The sequence below is a fragment of the Tachyglossus aculeatus genome, chromosome 17 (genome assembly GCF_015852505.1).
Source record: "Tachyglossus aculeatus isolate mTacAcu1 chromosome 17, mTacAcu1.pri, whole genome shotgun sequence".
In the NCBI taxonomy this organism is placed as follows: Eukaryota; Metazoa; Chordata; class Mammalia; order Monotremata; family Tachyglossidae; genus Tachyglossus; species Tachyglossus aculeatus.
The window spans coordinates 8,242,896-8,262,369 of NC_052082.1; the positions used below are offsets into that span (position 1 = coordinate 8,242,896).

At 47.6% G+C, this 19,474-nt stretch overlaps 1 protein-coding gene across 1 annotated transcript in view; it reads left to right on the forward strand.

Moving 5' to 3' along the window:
- The window catches only part of MOB1B (MOB kinase activator 1B), a 37,233-nt gene extending 17,759 nt beyond the window's left edge, over positions 1-19,474 (forward strand). Inside the window, exons 2-6 of the mRNA XM_038759709.1 lie at positions 11,481-11,647; positions 13,874-13,967; positions 15,226-15,359; positions 18,357-18,520; positions 19,224-19,474. Of these exons, the coding sequence (XP_038615637.1) occupies positions 11,481-11,647; positions 13,874-13,967; positions 15,226-15,359; positions 18,357-18,520; positions 19,224-19,301 (637 nt within the window). The 3' untranslated portion in view covers positions 19,302-19,474. The remainder of the gene's footprint in view (positions 1-11,480; positions 11,648-13,873; positions 13,968-15,225; positions 15,360-18,356; positions 18,521-19,223) is intronic.

Genomic DNA, 19,474 nt, shown 5'->3' on the forward strand with positions numbered 1-19,474 from the left:
AGCCTTCATCCCCATTTTACAGATGAGGTACCTGAGGCACAGGGAAGTGAAGTGACTTGCCCAAAGTCACACAGCTGACAAGCGGCGGAGCCAGAATTTGAACCCGTGACCTCTGACTCCCAAGCCCGGGCTCTTTCCACTGAGCATTGCTGCTTACCATTGGTGATGGAGATGGAGCCAGGGTCCCCAGGAAGATCCACGTGGAACCCTCAAACTCAGAACCACACCTCTGAAGGGCGTCTCCCCCACCTCCTCCAGAGAAACAGCAAGGAGGGAAGCGAATGTGCTCTCGATCAATGGTATTTATTGAGCGCTTACCGTGTGACGAGCCCTGTACTGAGATCCTGAAGCTAGGCTGGGCTCTGCGCTCCTTGAGGGTGGGGATCTGATGTTCTTTCTCCACCGAGCTCTCCCCAGGGTTTGCCACAGTGCTCAGCACAACTTAGGCGCTCAGTAAATACTGTGGATTGAGGTGGAATTAGGTCCTGAGGCCAGATGCAGCCCTTGGGGGTGGGAATGGTTAAACTGAGGGATTTAGGGATTTGCGCTGGGTAAATAGACAGGAGACAGTGGGCCGCCCAGCAGGCCTGGAAGTCCTCTTCCTTTATAGGAGTAAGAGACACATTTATTGCTTTGAAGAAAGAGTGGGGAAAAGCCAGAGATCAGATATCTTTGCCTGAAATCTCTTGGTTTTTCTGGTGACTGTCCCCTCCTCACCCCCACCCAACTACTTCACTTTCCCAGCTCCAATAATTTTTTGAGATTTCTTTTCTTTTAATGAGTTAGGAGTCAGGCCTTCCCAGACTGAGCCCTCTCCTACCTTTCCCCCTCCTTCCCCTGTATATATGTTTGTACGTATTTATTACTCTATTTTATTTGTACATATTTATTCTAATTATTTTATTTTGCTTATATGTTTTGTTTTGTTCTCTGTCTCCCCCTTCTAGACTGTGAGCCCACTGTTGGGTAGGGACCTTCTCTATATGTTGCCAACTAGTATCATCATCATCAATCGTATTTACTAGTACTTCCCAAGCGCTTAGTACAGTGTTAGTACAGTGCTCTGCACACAGTAAGCGCTCAATAAATACGATTGAATGAATGAGTGGGTGAGTGTGATTGATGTGTTTCCTTTCACTTCTACGCAGATTCAGTCAATCAGTGTATTTATTGAGGGCTTACTGTGTGCACAGCACTAGACTGTGAGCCCACTGTTGGGTAGGGACCATCTCTATATGTTGCCAACTTGGACTTCTCAAGCGCTTAGTACAGTGCTCTGCACACAGTAAGTGCTCAATAAATATGATTGATTGACTGATTGATTGCTAATTCATCAATCATATTTATTAAGTGCTTACTGTGTGCAGAGCACTGTACTAAGCGCTTAATTCAGGGGAGTGGGGACAGACTGTGCTATACAGTTCCTTCCTACAGGTATTCATTCATTCAGTCAATCGTATTTATTGAGCACTTTCTGTGTGCAGAGCACTGTACTAAGCGCTTGGGAAGTCCAAGTTGGCAACATATAGAGACGGCCCCTACCCAACAACGGGCTCACAGTCTAGAAGGGGGAGACAGACAACGAAACAAAACATGTGGACAGGTGTCAAATCAGGGAAGCAGCATGGCTCAGTGGAAAGAGCACAGACTTTGGAGTCAGAGGTCATGGGTTCAAATCCCGGCTCCGCCAGCTGTCAGCTGTGTGACTTTGGGCAAGTCACTTAACTTCTCTGTGCCTCAGTTACCTCATCTGTAAAATGGGGATTAAAATTGTGAGCCCCCTGTGGGACAACCTGATCACCTTATAACCTCCCCAGCGCTTAGAACAGTGCTTTGCACATAGTAAGCGCTTAACAAATACCATCATCATCATTATTATTATATCAGAACAAATAGAATTAAAGCTAAATGTATTTTACAGACAAGAAGGAGTTTATAGACTCTGGATTAAGAATGTCATGTATTCAGTCTTATTCAGTGTATTCATTTATGAAAGTCAATCAATCAGTGGTATTTATTGAGGAGTTACCATGGGCAGAACACTGTACTAAGTGCTCGGGAGAGTACAATGTGACAGAATTAGCAGGCACGTTCCCTGCCCACCGTGAGTTGACATCTATCGATACATTGCAAACTCAAGTTGGGAGAAGGGGCGGAGGAAGGGGGTAGGTGTCACGAGCTCGCGGCCCCACAGAAAGCCCCCCATTTTGGGTCTCTCCAGCCCTGTTGGAAGATTCTCACGTCATCATCATCATCATCAATCATATTTATTGAGCGCTTACTATGTGCAGAGCACTGTACTAAGAGCTTGGGAAGTACAAGTTGGCAACATATAGAGACAGTCCCTACCCAACAGTGGGCTCACAGTCTAAAAGGGGGAGACAGAGAACAAAACCAAACATACTAACAAAACAAAATAAATAGAATAGATATGTACAAGTAAAATAAATAGAGTAATAAATATGTACAAACATATACATATATCCAGGTGCTGTGGGGAAGGGAAGGAGGTAAGATGGGGGGATGGAGAGGGGGCAAGGGGGAGAGGAAGGAAGGGGCTCAGTCTGGGAAGGCCTCCTGGAGGAGGTGAGCTCTGCTGTTCAAGTATTCATTCAATCGTATTTATTGAGCACTTAGTGTGTAGAGCACTGTACTAAGTGCTTGGAAGAGTACGGTACAACAAGAAACAGACACATTCCCTGCCCACGAAGAACTTAGGGTAGTAGTGAAGTGTAAAATCTGTAAAACGGGGATTAAGACTGTGAGTCCTATGCGGGACGGGGACTACGTCCAACCCAATTTGTTTGTATCCACCCCAGAGCTTAGTATAGTGCACATAGGAAGGCATTAACAAATATCATAATTGTTGTCATTAATTATTAGTAACAGTGGTAATAGCGTTTACTGGACACCCGCAAAACAGAGAAGTGTCATGTCACCATTCCACAGAGAGCTTACATTCTAAAAGGGGAAGGCTGACCGAAAAACAGATCAAAAGGAGAACCATGGGGTTCCCAGATCAAAAGCCAAAGAGGTGTTAAGTTGTTAAATTTCCACCGCACAGAGTGCAGGTGTGGATTTATTTTTCCCAAGCCCCCCACCTCCAGTATTCCCAAGCCTGGGGAAGAGGCAGCGGTGTTTTCCTGAGAAACACTTCCTCTTCTCGGAGAGAGCTTCCTCTGTCCCTGCTGCTACCTTTCCGGTTATACCAGCGGACACGTTTAGTAAAACAATAAGAGAGTTTGAAGCCTCGCACAGACCGTTTATCTCCTTGAGTCCGTCTATTTCTGCAGCCGTCATTCAGCCAGTGCTCCCACGATGCCCGGCTGGAGCGTGACCTAATGGAAACCGCAAAGATCTGGGAGTAGGGACATCTGGGTCCTAATCCCGGCTCCGTCACTGGCCTTCTGCGTGTCCTTGGTCAAGTCACTTAACCTCTCTGGAACTTAGTTTCCTCACATATAGAGACGGTCCCTACCCAACAAGGGGCTCACAGTCTAGAAGGGGGAGGCAGACAACAAAACAAAACCTGTGGACAGGTGTCAAAATCATCAGAACAAATGGAATTAAAGCTCTATGCACATCTGGGACTATTATTATAATGGCATTTGTTAAGTGTTTACTATGTGCAAAGCACAGTTCTAAGCGCTGAGCACTGTTCTAAGCTCTGGTAGTAGAAATAGTAGAATAGTGTAAATCAATCCATCAATCAGTCATATTGCTCCTTTTATTCATTTCCCCCCTCCCAGCCCTGCAGAGTTTACATCCATATCTGTGATTTTATTTATATTAATGTCTGTCTCCCCCTCTAGACTGTAATCCCGTTGTGGGCAGGGAATGTCTCTGTCATATTCTTACACTGTCCTCTCCCAGATCACTGGGCTAAGCGCTTGGGCAAGGACAATATAACACAGAGTTGGGTTCTCTGCCCACAGCAAGCTTGCAGTCTAGAGGGGGAATAGAGACATTAGGAGAAATACATTTGAGGGAGGGGTAAAGAAAGGGAGCAAATCCAAATGAAAGGGTGATGCGGGAGGGAGTCGGAGAAGAGAAAATGAGGGCTTAGTTAGGGAAGGCCTCTTGAAGGAGATGTGGCTTCAATAAGACTCTGAAGTGGGGGAGAGTGATTATCGGATACTACTGCTGCTATTGATTAAATGCTTACTGTGTGCAGAACACTGGGCTGAGCACTGGGGAGAAATTCACAGGTGGAAGTGAAACACTCCCTATCCCTCCTGGGGCTCAGAATCTAAGAGTTTAAGTGGGGAGAAGGGATTGGAGACAGACCCAACAGGAGTGGTGAAACATTAAAACACAATACATCCCGGCTCTGCCCTTTGTCAGCTGGGTGACTTTGGGCAAGTCACTTCACTTCTCTGTGCCTCACTTCCCTCATCTGTAAAATGGGGATGAAGACTGTGAGCCCCCCGTGGGACAAGCTGATCACCTTGTATCCCACCCAGTGCTTTGCACATAGTAAGCGCTTAACAAATACCATCATTATTATTAATACAAATAGACAAAATAGACTCCAGGTCTCAGCAGGGATGGAGGAGTCCAAGAGCAAGCTGGGAGTGGAGACCGTCACAGTGGGGAGGGAAGATAGTGATTACCGCGGTGCTGTTTTTGGGGGTGGCCGAAGATAGCAATAATAATAATAGTAATAATTGTGGTATTCGTTAAGCGCTTACTGTATGCCAGGCACTGTTCTAAGTGCTGCGGGAGGTACAAGATAATCACATTGGACATAGTCCCCGTCCTACAGGAGACTCACAGTCTTAATCCCCATTCTTCAGAGGAGATAACTGAGGCCCAGAGAAGTGAAGTGTCTGGCCCAAGGTCACACAGCAGAAAACTGGCAGAGCCCGAATTAGAACCCAGATCCTCCGACTCCAAGGTCCGTCCCCTAGGCCACAAAGGGAAAGAGTTTTTCAAGGCTGCTGCCATCCCCGGCTCACCCTCTACTCTCGCCGGCAGAGCCAAGAGTCGAACTGTAAAATCACAGTTCAAGGTTGAAAATGTTGAGTTATTTTTAGGGTGGCAACTTTATTCTCTCCTGTCTGTGTTTGAAGGAAAGGAAAAAGGAAGGAGGTTTGGGGAGTGCCAGTTTTAGTTTAAAGCTTTCGTCGGAGAAGATGCTTTATGAGCTCAGCTGGCCTAAACTCACCCAACCAGTTTTTGGTTCTTGTGTGTGTATATGTTTTTTATATATATATATATATATATATATACACACACACACACACACACAATAATACAATACAATACTACAATAATATAATAATAATACAATAAATACAATAATATATATATATCCAGTTAGAAACACCCTGTGATTTTTAATATGTCTGTGCTGGTGTTTATTTCCGCCAGCTAATATGTGCAGTTTTGTTTTTAAGGACAATCTCAGCTGTCTCAAGGTTGCCTGTGTCCAGGAGGAGGTGATGGTCACCAAACAGAATAGGCAAAGAGAAATTTCATTTTCACACAGTAAATTGGAAGTGACTTTGAGTATTCCAGGCGTCTGCAGGCGCTTTCCTGGGAAATTCTTCACACCCCACCTTTCCGCCAAACACAGACAGATTTTTTCCTCCTCCTCCTCCTCCCAACTGTACCCAGGCTGCACTTGGCTGGGCGTCTGCCTTTATTTCCACCCCCACTGCCTCCCCTCCTGACCTTGGGTTTTGAGAGATTCACCTCCTGAGGGGGTAGGGAATTCCTGTGATCCCGTACTGCTCTCGAGAGCTGCCCTCTCGGCTCTCCACACAGAAATAAGCAAGTTTGATTTTTAGGGGAGGAACTCGATGTGCAGAAAAGCCAAAAGTGTTTTCCCTTCTTCCTATGAGAATTTCAGTTTCTCACCTTGACGCTGAGTTAAACTACTAGCCCTCTTTCCTCTGGCTGGGGGGTAGGAGGAGAAGGGTAGGGATTTCTAATCCCGGTTCCTCCATGCCTCTCCCATGTGGCTTTGGGCAAGGTTCCTACTTTCTCTGAGCCTCAGTTTCTTCATCTGTAAAGTAGGAACTCAGTACCTGTTCTCCCTCCCCCTTTGACTGAGTTTCAGCACCTAGTACAGGGCTTGACGCATAGTAAGGACTTAGCACATCACAATTACTATTATTTATTTGTATGAATTTCTGTCTCCCCCTTTAGACTTTGTTTACTGTGGGCGGGGAACATATTCATTCATTCAATTGTATTTATTGAGCTCTTACTGTGTGCAGAGCACTGTACTAAACGCTTGGGAACTGCAAGTTGGCAACATACAGAGACGGTCCCTACCCAACAGCGGGCTCACAGTGTAGAAGGGGTCACAGTCTAGAAGGGAACATATGTACCACCTCTGTTGTATTCTCCCAAGTGCTTAGTATAGTTCTCTTCACACAGTAAGCACTCAATAATACCATCATCAATCGTATTTATTTATTGAGCGCTTACTGTGTGCAGAGCACTGTACTAAGCGCTTAATACCACCGATGGATTGTCCGTTCCAATGGGTTGGGTGCTCAGTGGCTTGGAGGCAGGGACCCCCCCCCACCAAATCGAGAGCGATGACCACTTCACAAGGATCCAGAAAACTTAGCACTCTCCTTCCCCTTCCCCACCATGTTCTCTTTGCTTTCTCTTCTCTGTCTCGCCTCAGGAGGGAGGGGGAAAAGGGAACCAGAAGAGGGAGATTCCGGAACAAAGGGTGCTTACTATGTTGAAAGCATCATCATCATCATCATCATCAATCGTATTTATTGAGCGCTTACTATGTGCAGAGCACTGTACTAAGCGCTTGGGAAGTACAAATTGGCAACATATAGAGACAGTCCCTACCCAACAGTGGGCTCACAGTCTAAAAGGGGAAGACAGAGATCAAAACCAAACATACTAACAAAATAAAATAAATAGAATAGATATGCACAAGTAAAATAAATAAATAAATAAGTAGAGTAATAAATATGTACAAACATATATACATATATACAGGTGCTGTGGGGAAGGGAAGGAGGTAAGATGGGGGGATGGAGAGGGGGACGAGGGGGAGAGGAAGGAAGGGGCTCCGTTCTAAGCGCTGGGGAGGTTACAAGGCAATCAGGTTGTCCCACAGGGGGCTCACAGTCTTCTTCCCATTTTACAGGTGAGATAACTGAGGCCCAGAGAAGTGACTTGCCCAGAGTCACAGCTGACAATTGGTGGAGCCTGGATTTGAATCCATGACCTCCGACTCCAAAGCCCGGGCTCTTTCCGCGGAGCCACGCTGCTTCTCTACTTTCCTACTCACGCTACTCTCCTCGTACAACCCAGCCCAGACACTTGGCTCCTCTAACGCCAACCTTGTCACTGTACCTCCATCTCCTCTGTCTCGCCGGTTGCCTCTCGCCCACATCCTGCCTCTGACCTGAAACACCCTCCCTCCTCAGATTCCCACAGACCTTCAGCCTTTTTGAAGAACCACCTCCTCCAAGAGGCCTTCCCTGACTAAGCCCTCATTTCCTCCCCCTCACTTTCTTTTGCATCACCTTGACTTGCTCCCTGTATTCATTCCCCCCCTCACAGCAGTCATGTCCATAGCCGTCATTTTATTTATTTATAGTCCTTTCTGCCGTCCCCTCTAGACCGTAAGTTCATTGCGGGCAGGGAACGTATCTGTTATATTGTTCTAGTAAGTGCTTAGTAATAATGGCATTTAAATATGTGCAAAGCACTGTTCTAAGCGCTGGGGAGGTTACAAGGTGATCAGGTTGTCCCACGGGGGGCTCCCAGCCTTCATCCCCATTTTGCAGATGAGGTAACTGAGGCACCGAGAAGTGAAGTGACTTGCCCAAAGTCACACAGCTGACAACTGGCGGAGATGGGATTTAAACCCATGTCCTCTGACTCCAAAGCCCGTGCTCTTTCCACTAAGCCACACTGCTTCCCTCAGTACAGTGCTCGGCACATAGTAAGCGCTCAATAAATACGGTTGACTGATTGTCTGCCCTCAGCTGATGATGAAATCTCCCATCGGGGATGACGGATGAGCCTCTCGGTCCTAGTAATAATAATTACGGCACTTGTGAAGTGCTTTACTATGTGCCAGGCACTGTTCTAAGCACTGGGGTAGATACTGGTTCGTCAGTCCGTGTCCCAGGTGGGGCTCACGCTCTTAATCCCCATTTTACAGACGAGAGAGCTGATGCCCAGAGAAGCGAAGTGACTCCCCCAAGGTCAAACAGCAGATGCGTGACGGGGTGGGGATTAGAACCCAGGACCTTCTGGCCGCCAGGCCTGTGCTGTATCCACTAGGCAACAGTGCTTCTCTGCGACCGGAGTCCTGAGACTCGAGGGCCAAAAATATATTCCCGAGATGGGCGTTTAATGCTACTGAGGCTACTGCTCCCTCTCTCCTCCTCAAACCGTCCTGTCAATCAATCAGTCAATCATATTTATTGAGCGCTTACTGTGTGCAGAGCACTGTACTAAGCGCTTGGGAAGTACAAGTTGGCAACAGAACAGTAGAGTTGTCCCTCCTGGTCACGTTCTGGCTCAAGGGTGGAGGCGCCGAGAGCTACAGGGTGGGTGGGTGGGTGTTGGGCGGCACCTTGCTAGACGCCAGCCACCGCCAAACGGACTGTAGCGCCCAGCCCAACCGACTCCCCGAGCGCTGCCCTTTCCACCCGACCCACCTCCGGGACTCTTGATAGATGCCACGGATCGATTCGATTGACAAACTCCTCTCAGCGAGAGCAGCTGGGGCTCCCCTGCAGCCCTTCATAATAATAATAATGATGGCATTCATTAAGCGCTTACTATGTGCAAAGCACTGTTCTAAGCGCTGGGGAGGTTACAAGGTGATCAGGTTGTCCCTCGTGGGGCTCACAGATTCAATCCCCACTTTCCAGATGAGGGAACTGAGGCCCGGAGAAGTGACTTGCCCAAAGTCACACAGCTGACAATTGGTGGAGCCGGGATTTGAACCCATGACCTCTGGCTCCAAAGCCCGGGCTCTTTCCTACTGAGCCACGCTGCTTCCCTTCATCCTGCCAACTCTGTTGGGTCGTACTCTCCCAAGGGCTTAGTACAGTGCTCTGCACGCGGTAAGTGCTCCGTAAATGCCACTGATTGAATGAGTCGTTCATTCGTTGTTTCGGTCAGTAGTGTTTGTTGAGTACTCTTCACCATAGTAAGTGCTGGGAAAAAAGCCCCAAAAGGGTTCCTGGCCCTCAGGGGCTTCCAATCTAGGATTAATAATAATCGGGGTATTTATTAAGGACTTTGTGCCAAGCACTGGCATAGAAACAAGATCATCAAATAATAATAATAATAATAATAATAATAATAATGGCATTTATTAAGCGCTTACTATATGCAAAGCACTGTTCTAAGCACTGGGGAAGTTACAAGGCGAGCAGGTTGTCCCAAAGGGGGCTCACGGTCTTCATCCCCATTTTACAGGTAAGGTAACTGAGGCCCAGGGAAGTGAAGTGACTTGCCCAAAGTCACACAGCTGACAATTGGCAGAGCCGGGGTTTCGAACCCATGACCTCAGACTCCAAAGCACGGGCTCGTTCCACTGAGCCACGCTGCTTTCCCATTAATGAGGTAACCGAGGCACAGAGAAGTTAAGTGACTTGCCCACAGTCACACAGCCCAAGTAGGAAGGAGAACAGGTATTGAATCCCTGTTTTGCAGTTGAGAGAACTGAGGCACAGATAGGTAAAGTGGCTTTTTTAATCGTATTTAAGTACGTACGATTTTCCAGGCACTGTGCTAAGCACTGGGGAAGTTACAAGGCGAGCAGGTTGTCCCAAAGGGGGCTCACGGTCTTCATCCCCATTTTACAGATGAGATAGCTGAGGCCCAGGGAAGTGAAGTGACTTGCCCAAAGTCACACAGCTGACAATTGGCAGAGCCGGGGTTTCGAACCCATGACCTCAGACTCCAAAGCACGGGCTCGTTCCACTGAGCCACGCTTCCTTCCCATTAATGAGGTAACCGAGGCACAGAGAAGTTAAGTGACTTGCCCACAGTCACACAGCCCAAGTAGGAAGGAGAACAGATATTGAATCCCTATTTTGCAGTTGAGAGTACTGAGACACAGATAGGTAAAGTGGCTTTTTTAATCGTATTTAAGTACGTACGATTTTCCAGGCACTGTGCTAAGCACTGGGGTAGAAACAAGCTACTGGGGTTGGACACGGTCCCTGACCCACATGGAGCTCACAGTCTTAATCCCCATTTTACAGATGAGGAAACTGAGGCTCAGAGAAGTGAAGTGACTTGCCCAGTGTAATACAGCAGACAAGTGGTGGAGCCGGGATTAGAACCCATATCCTTTCCAGGCCCGGGCTCTCTCCCCTGGGCCACACTGCTTCTCCCAAGTTGTGGGGGAAGGAAGGCATGGTGGACGGCTGATCCGGACCCCGTCGGTGCCGACATTCCCGGCGGGACGGGGAGGTTCTCCGGGCTCGGTCGGCCCCGTCCGGCAGAGGGTGACCCCCGGGCCGGAGACTCCCCAGTCGCCGCCGCTGCCCCCGTCCGTCCTGACGGGCCGTCTCCCTGTCGTTGAGAAGCAGCGTGGCTCAGCGGAAAGAGCACGGGCTTTGGAGTCAGAGGTCATGGGTTCAAATCCCAGCTCCACCACACACCTGCTCTGTGACCTTGGGGAAGTCACTTCACTTCTCTGAGCCTCAGTTCCCTCCTCTGTAAAATGAGGATTAAGACAGTGAGCCCCATGTGGGACAACCTGATCACCTTGTATCCCCCCAGCGCTTAGAGAAGCAGCGTGGCTCAGTGGAAAGAGCACGGGCTTTGGAGTCAGAGGTCGTGGGTTCGAATCCCAGCTCCACCACACATCTGCTGTGTGACCTTGGGCAAGTCACTTCACTTCTCTGAGCCTCAGTTCCCTCCTCTGTAAAATGAGGATTAAGACAGTGAGCCCCATGTGGGACAACCTGATCACCTTGTATCCCCCCAGCGCTTAGAGAAGCAGCGTGGCTCAGCGGAAAGAGCCCGGGCTTTGGAGTCAGAGGTCATGGGTTCGAATCCCAGCTCCACCACACACCTGCCGTGTGACCTTGGGCAAGTCACTTCACTTCTGTGAACCTCAGTTCCCTCCTCTGTAAAATGAGGATTAAGACTGTGAGCCCCACGTGGGACAACCTGATCACCTTGTATCCCCCCAGCACTTAGAGAAGCAGCGTGGCTCAGTGGAAAGAGCACGGGCTTTGGAGTCAGAGGTCAAGGGTTCGAATCCTGACTCCGCCACATGTCTGCTGTGTGACCTTGGGCAAGTCACTTCACTTCTCTGAGCCTCATCTGTAAAATGGGGATGAAGACTGTGAGCCCCAAAGTGGGACAACTTGATCAACTTGTATCCCCCCCAGCGCTTAGCACAGTGCCCTGCACATAGTAAGCGCTTAATAAATGCCATTATTATTATTATTATTATTAGAACAGTGCTTTGCACATAGTAAGCGCTTAACAAATGCCATTATTGTTGTTGTTGGCAGCGGCAGCCGCTCCTCGAAAACCTTCAAGCCGAAGAAGAACATCCCGGAGGGCTCGCACCAGTACGAGCTGCTGAAGCACGCCGAGGCCACCCTGGGCAGCGGCAACCTGCGCATGGCCGTCGTGCTCCCCGACGGGGAGGACCTCAACGAGTGGGTGGCCGTCAACAGTGAGTGCCCGGGGCCCGGAGAAGCCGGGGAGAGCATGTGCGGGACGGGGCCAGTCGAGGGAGGGAGGGAGGGAGGGAGGCAGGGAGGGTCTCCCCAAGCCACCGCCCTTTGACTGCCCAACCCTGATGGCAGCTTGGAGCCTGGCTCGGTGGAAAGAGCCCAGGCTGGAGAGTCAGAGGTCATGGGTTAGTACAGAGCGCTTAGTACAGTGCTCTGCACATAGTAAGCGCTCCATAAATACGATTGATGATGATGGGTTCTAATCCCAGCTCCACCGTTTGTCAGCTGGGTGACCCTGGGCGAGTCACTTCACTTCTCTGTGCCTCACTTCCCTCATCTGTGAAATGGGGATTAAGACTGTGAGCCCCACGTGGGACAACCTGATCACCTTGTATCCCCCCCAGCGCTTAGAGCAGTGCTTTGCACATAATAAGCGCTTAACAAATACCATTATTATTATTATTATTACATAGTAAGCGTTTAACAAATACCATTATTATTATTATTCTCTGGGTCTCGATTACCTCATCTGTCAAATGGGGGTGAAGACCGCGAGCCCTACCTGGGACAACCTGATTACCTTCTATCTACCCCAGCGCATAGAACGGTGTTTGGCACCTAGTAACCTTGTAACCTCCTCAGTGCTTAGAACAGTGCTTTGCACATAGTAAGCGCTTAACAAATGCCATCATTATTATTATTATTCTTCTTCTCTGGGCCTCGATTACCTCATCTGTCAAATGGGGATGAAGACCGCGAGCCCTACCTGGGACAACGTGATTACCTTGTATCTACCCCAGCGCATAGAAGAGTGTTTGGCACCTAGTAACCTTGTAACCTCCTCAGCGCTTAGAACAGTGCTTTGCACATAATAAGCGCTTAACAAATACCATTATTATAATTATTATTTTTATTATCTGGGCCTCGATTACCTCATCTGTCAAATGGGGATGAAGACCGCAAGCCCTACCTGGGACAACCTGATTACCTTGTACCTACCCCAGCGCGTAAAACAGTGTTTGGCACCTAGTAACCTTCTCAGCGCTTAGAACAGTGCTTTGCACATAGTAAGTGCTTAACAAATAGCATCACTATTATTATTATTATTATTCTCTGGGCCTCGATTACCTCATCTGTCAAATGGGGGTGAATACCGCAAGCCCTACCTGGGACAACCTGATTACCTTGTATCTACCCCAGTGCATAGAACAGTGTTTGGCACCTAGTAACCTTGTAACCTCCTCAGCGCTTAGAACAGTGCTTTGCATATAGTAAGCGCTTAACAAATACCATCATTATTATTATTAGTAGTAGTAGTAAGCACTTAACAAATACCAACATTATCCCCAGGGGAAATGCATCTGGCAGTTACCTGGAACAGCAAGGATTTCTGGCGCTGCTGGAGGAGCCCCCCAAGGGGGGACGTGAGCCCCGCTTCCTCCACTCTCTCCATTCTGCCCTTTCTAAAAATAATAATAATGTGTGGTATTTGTTAATTGCTTATTATGTGTCAAGCACTGTTCTAAGCGCTGAGGTAGATACAAGCTAATCAGGTTGGATAAAGTCCCTGTCCCACACGGGGCTTACAGTCCTCAGCTCCATTTTACAGATGAGGGAACCGAGGTACAGAGAAATGAAGCGACGTGCCCAAGGTGACACAGCAGACAGGTGGTGGAGCTGAGATTAGAACCCAGATCCCTCTGACTCTCGGGCCCGTGCTCCATCTGCTAGGTCACGCTGCTCCGGGATTCCCGATGGGGGAAAACTTTGGACCCTTGGGAATGTTAAGCCCCTTGAGGGAAGGAGCTTTGTCTGCTACTTCTCTTTATCTGCTCCCCAAAGCTTAGGACAGAGCTCTGCGGACGGTAGGTGTTTGGGAGAAACCGATGACTCCTCCGCTAGACTGTAAGTTCCTTGAGGCCAGGGATCACGTCTTCCAACTCTATCAAATTGGCCTCTCCCAAATAGTTGGTATAGTAAGCGCTCGGTAAATATCGTCGATTGATTCTTGGGTGACGAAAGTTGGATTGGTTTGCGCACGTTGACAGTTTCCTTCCTGGAATTCCTCGAGGCCAGGGAACTTGTCCGGTAATTCTTTTGTATCGTAGTCTCCCGAGCGGCTAGTCCAGCGCCGCGCACACAGTAGGTCCTCAGTCAGTAGCGCCGATCGGTGGTCCGCTCCCCCCGCAACTCTGTGTCCTCACGCACTGTTGAATGTTTCGCAGCCGTGGATTTCTTCAACCAGATCAACATGCTTTACGGGACCATCACCGATTTCTGTACGGAGGAGAGCTGCCCGGTCATGTCCGCTGGCCCAAAGTAAGCCCTGCTAACTGCCCCAACCCCAATAAGGGATTTAAGAGACAGCAGTAATAGTAGTAATGATAGATGTAGTAGTGGTAGATGTAGTAGTTGTAGATTATGGTATTTGTTAAGCGCTTACTGTGTGCCAGGCACTGTTCTAAGCGCTGGGGTGGATACAATAATAATAATAATGTTGGTATTTGTTAAGCGCTTACTATGTGCAAAGCACTGTTCTAAGCGCTGGGGGGAACACAAGATCAATCAATCAATCGCATTTATTGAGCGCCTACTGTGTGCAGAGCACTGCACCAAGCGCTTGGGAAGTACAAGTTGGCAACACACAGAGACAGTCCCTACCCAACAGTGGGCTCATACTCTAAAAGATGAGGTTGAGATGAGATGAGGTTGTTCCATGTGGGGCTCACGGTCTTAATCCCCATTTTACAGATGAGGGAACTGAGGCACAGAAGTGAAGTGACTTGCCCAAGATCACACAGCAGACATCGGGTTGGACACAATCCCTGTCCCACGCCGGGCCCCTCAGGCTCAATCCCCATTTTACAGATGAGGGGATGTCCTAAGCGCTTGGGAGAGTACAGTATAAAATCGTAGCTGTTTCCTCGTGGTATTTGTGAAGCGTTCAGCTACCAGTGCACACAGTAAGCGCTCAATAAATACGACTGAATGAATGAATGTGCCAAGTGCTGGGGAAGAAATCAATCAATCAACCAATTGTATTTATTGAGCGCTTACTGTGTGCAGAGCACTGTACTAAGCACGTGGGAAGTACAAGATGGCAACATATAGAGACAGTCCCTACCCAGGAGTGGGCTCACAGTCTAAAAGGAAGAGACAGAGAACAAAATCAAACATACTAACAAAATAAAATAAATAGAATAGATATGTACAAGTAAAATAAATAAATAGAGTAATAAATATGTACAGGCATATATACAGGTGCTGTGGGGAAGGGAAGGAGGTAAGATGGGGGGGTGGAGAGGGGGACGAGGGGGAAATGAGGGCTTAGGGAAGGACTCTGTGAGCGGGGCCTTGTGAACAGAGCACAGACCTAAGAGTCAGAAGGACCTGGGTTCTAATTCTGCCTCTACCACTCACCTTAGGCAAGTCACTTCTCTTAGTTTAGCGCTTAGGACAGTGCTCTGCCCAGGGTGAGCATCCAGTAAACTCCACTGAGCATTCAGTAGGTTCCATCGATGGATTTAGCCCCTCCTATGCCAAAAGCACTGACGCGTGGATTCTTTTTCACATCCAGGTACGAGTACCATTGGGCGGATGGAACGAACATAAAGAAGCCCATCAAGTGTTCCGCACCAAAATACATCGATTACCTGATGACCTGGGTTCAAGATCAGCTGGACGATGAGACCTTGTTTCCATCTAAAATAGGTAAAGAGAGATCAGCGGCGGCATCCGGGTAGAGCAGGGTTTTGTGTGGATTCTAGACTGAAAGCTCCTCGTGGGCAGGGAACGTTTCTACCAACTCTAAGGCCCTGCTGAGAGCTCACCTCCTCCAGGAGGCCTTCCCAGACTGAGCCCCTTCCTTCCTCTCCCCCTTGTCCCCCTCTCCATCCCCCAATCTTACCTCCTTCCCTTCCCCACAGCACCTGTATATATGTATATTTGTTTGTACATATTTATTACTCTATTTATTTATTTATTTATTTATTTTACTTGTACATATCTATCCTATTTATTTTATTTTGTTAGTATGTTTGGTTTTGTTCTCTGTCTCCCCCTTTTATACTGTGAGCCCACTGTTGGGTAGGGACTGTCTCTAGATGTTGCCAATTTGTACTTCCCAAGCGCTTAGTACAGTGCTCTGCACACAGGAAGCGCTCAATAAATACGATTGATGATGATGATGAACTCTGTTGCATTGTGCTCTCCCAAGCGCTTAGCACACAGTACGTGCTCGGTAAACGTGATTGATCGATCGATTGATCGATCGATAGACTCTAGGTTCTTGCTGGGAAGACTGTCTCCCAAAGGATTTTGGTTGTTGTCTCTGTTGCCCGAGCTGGCTTAATCCAAAGATTAGTACAGTGCTCTGCACGCAGTAAGTGCTCAATAAATACGATTGATTGATTGATTGATCTGAACGAGGCCCTTCTATTTGCAGTCATTCTTTTTTCTTCTGAGAAAGATAAATACTAAGCCGTCAGCGTGAGAGGTCTCAAGTGACTCTTCGATGCAAGATTAAATGATTATTAAGAAGTAACAGCTGTAGTAGGGAAGCAGCATGGCCTAATGGAAAGAGCAAAGGCCTAGGGATCAGAGGACTGGGGTTCTAATCCTGCCTCTGCCACTTGCCTGCTACGTGACCTTGGACAAGTCACTTACCTTCTCCAGGCCTCAGTTATCTCATCTGTGGAATGGAATTGAAATACCTGATCTCCCTCCTACTTAGTCTGTTAGCCCCACGCGGGACAGGGCCGGTGCCCGAACTGATAACGTTGACAGTAACTGTAGTAACTGTGGTGTTTATTAAGTGCTTTCGATGTGCAGGTACTGAGTCCCGGGGTAGTTACGAGTTAATTCATAAATACGATTGAGAAGCAGCGTGGCTCAGTGGAAAGAGCCCGGGCTTTGGAGTCAGAGGTCAGGGGTTCAAATCCCGGCTCCACCAATTGTCAGCTGGGTGATTTCGAGCAAGAACTTCTCTGTGCCTCAGTTCCCTCATCTGTAAAATGGGGATTGAGACTGTGAGCCCCCCGTGGGACAACCTGATCACCTTGTAACCTCCTCAGCGCTTAGTACAGTGCTTTGCACATAGTAAGCGCTTAGTAAATGCCATTATTATTATTATTATTATTAACTTCTCTGTGCCTCAGTTACCTCATCTGTAAAATGGGGATTAAGACTGTGAAGCCCCCTGTGGGACAACCTGATCACCTTGTAACCTCCCCAGTGCTTACAACAGTACTTTGCACATAGTAAGAGCTTAATAAATACCATCATTATTATTATGAGAAGCAGCGTGGCTCAGTGGAAAGAGTGCGGGCTTTGGAGTCAGAGATCATGGGTTCAAATCCCGGCTCCGCCAATTTTCAGCTGTGTGACTTTGGGCAAGTCACTTCACTTCTCTGGGCCTCAGTTCCCTCATCTGTAAAATGGGGATGAAGACTGTGAGCCCCCCATGGGACAGCCGGATCACTTTGTAACCTCCCCAGCGCTTAGAACAGTGCTTTGCACATACTAAGCGCTTAATAAATGCCATCATTATTATTATTATTTATTATTATTATGAATGAATGAACTCGTATCTATCCCAGGACTTAATACCTAGCATATTGAAAGCACTTAATAAATACCACAGTTATTGTCAACGCTATTAGCGCTACCAGTAATAGCAGTGATAAAGTTGCGTCTTTCTTCAGTCTTGGTAGATACCTCCTCTTCACATCTGCTCTCTGCAGTTGGCCTGGTGCTTTGGACACATTAAGCACTCAATAAATATGATGAAATGAAACAATTAATAGAGCCTGGGTCTGAAATTCAGACCGACCTGGGTTGTAATCCCTGCCCTGCCACTGACCTGCTGTGTGGCCTAGACAAGTCACTTCACTTCCCTGTGCCTCCGCTCCCTCATCTGTGAAATGGGCATTAAGACTGTTAAGCCCTGTATGGGACATAGATTGTGTCCAACCTGATTAGCTTGTATCTACCCCAGCGCTTAGTCCAGTGCCTGACTTATAGTAAATGCTAAACAAATACTCCCCAAAAAGAAAAAAAAAAACTCAGCCTGGAAGTGACGAGGGATGAGAGAAGCAGTGTGGCTCAGTGGAAAGAGCCCGGGCTTGGGAGTCAGAGGTCATGGGTTCTAATCCCGGCTCCGCCGCTTGTCAGCTGTGTGACTTTAGGCAAGTCACTTCACTTCTCTGGGCCTCAGTGACCTCATCTGTAAAATGGGGATTAAGACTGTGAGCCCCACATGGGACAACCTAATCACCTTGTATCCCCCCAGTGCTTAGAACAGTCCTTAGAACCTGTATATATGTATATATGTTTGTACATATTTATTACTTTATTTTACTTGTGCATATGTATTCTATTTATTTAATTTTATTTTGTTAGTATGTTTGGTTTTGTTCTCTGTCTCCCCCTTTTAGACTGTGAGCCCACTGTTGGGTAGGGACTGTCTCTATATGTTGCCAACTTGTACTTCCCAAGTGCTTAGTCCAGTGCTGTGCACACAGTAAGCGCTCAATAAATACGATTGATTAATTGATTGCTTGGCACATAGTAAGTGCTTAACAAATGCCATTATTATTATTATTATTATTATCATTATCATTATTATTATTATTATTATTATTATTATTAATTATGAGACATGGAGGCCAAGAGTGACTAATGGCGGGTCCCATGTCTTCCGGCCGGTAGGCGTCCCTTTCCCGAAGAACTTCATGTCGGTGGCCAAGACCATCCTGAAGCGACTTTTCCGGGTGTACGCCCACATTTACCATCAGCACTTTGATCCGGTTATCCAGCTCCAGGAAGAAGCCCACTTGAATACATCCTTCAAGCACTTTATTTTTTTCGTTCAGGTAAGTCGCATTACCTGGGGCTAGAGAATCACCAGAGGAAAGGAAATTGCCAAAGGATCGGGGGTGGGGGTGAAAAAAAAAAAAAGTCCCAAGGAAAGGAGTCTGGCGTATGCCCAACTGACTCCCAAGCTCTCAAGCGTTTAGTACAGTGCTCCCTCCTCGGTAAGCAGATTAACTGACGTGCCGGTCCAGGGCAGGTTGATATCAGTCAATTGATCATATTTACCGAGTGCTTACTCTGTGCAGGGCACTGTACTAAGAGCTTGGGAGAGAGCACCACAGATTTAGCAGACACGTTCCCTGCCCACAGTGAGATTACAGTCCCTAGGAGGAGACAGATGTCAGTATAAAATAAATAATGTCAGCATTGGTACCCTCAGCCTACCAATTGCTCCTGAGAGAGGCAGGGGATTTGGCAAAGCAGGGTCAAATGGTCTAAATTGGAAGCTCATCGTGAGCAGGGAACATTTCTACCCATTCTGTTATAGTGTGCTCTCCCAAGTGCTTAGTACAGTGCTCTGCCCATGATAAACGCTCCGTAAATGTGATTGATTTGACTGGAGGTGGCTTAGAACAGTGCCTTGCACATAGTAAGCACTTAACAAATGCCATTATTATTATTATTGTTGTTAGTAAGATCCCATTGAAGTGACCGAGTTTTTCCCTTCCCCTTCTTCTCCCTCTACTTCCTCGCCCTACACAGGAATTCAACCTCATCGATAGAAGAGAACTCGCCCCTCTCCAAGAACTGATCGAAAAACTCACTTCAAAGGACAGATAAAAGGATGGAGCGGCGGCGTTCAAATAGTTTGTCTCTCGAAGCAGGCATTGTTAGGGTTGGGGGAAGGGGGCTAGGGAGGGGGTGTGGGTGTTGGTTTGGGGGGTTTTTTTTGGTTTCTTTTTTTATTTTTTAAATAAATGAAACCGTATATTCTTGTTCTTAGAGAAAGCCAA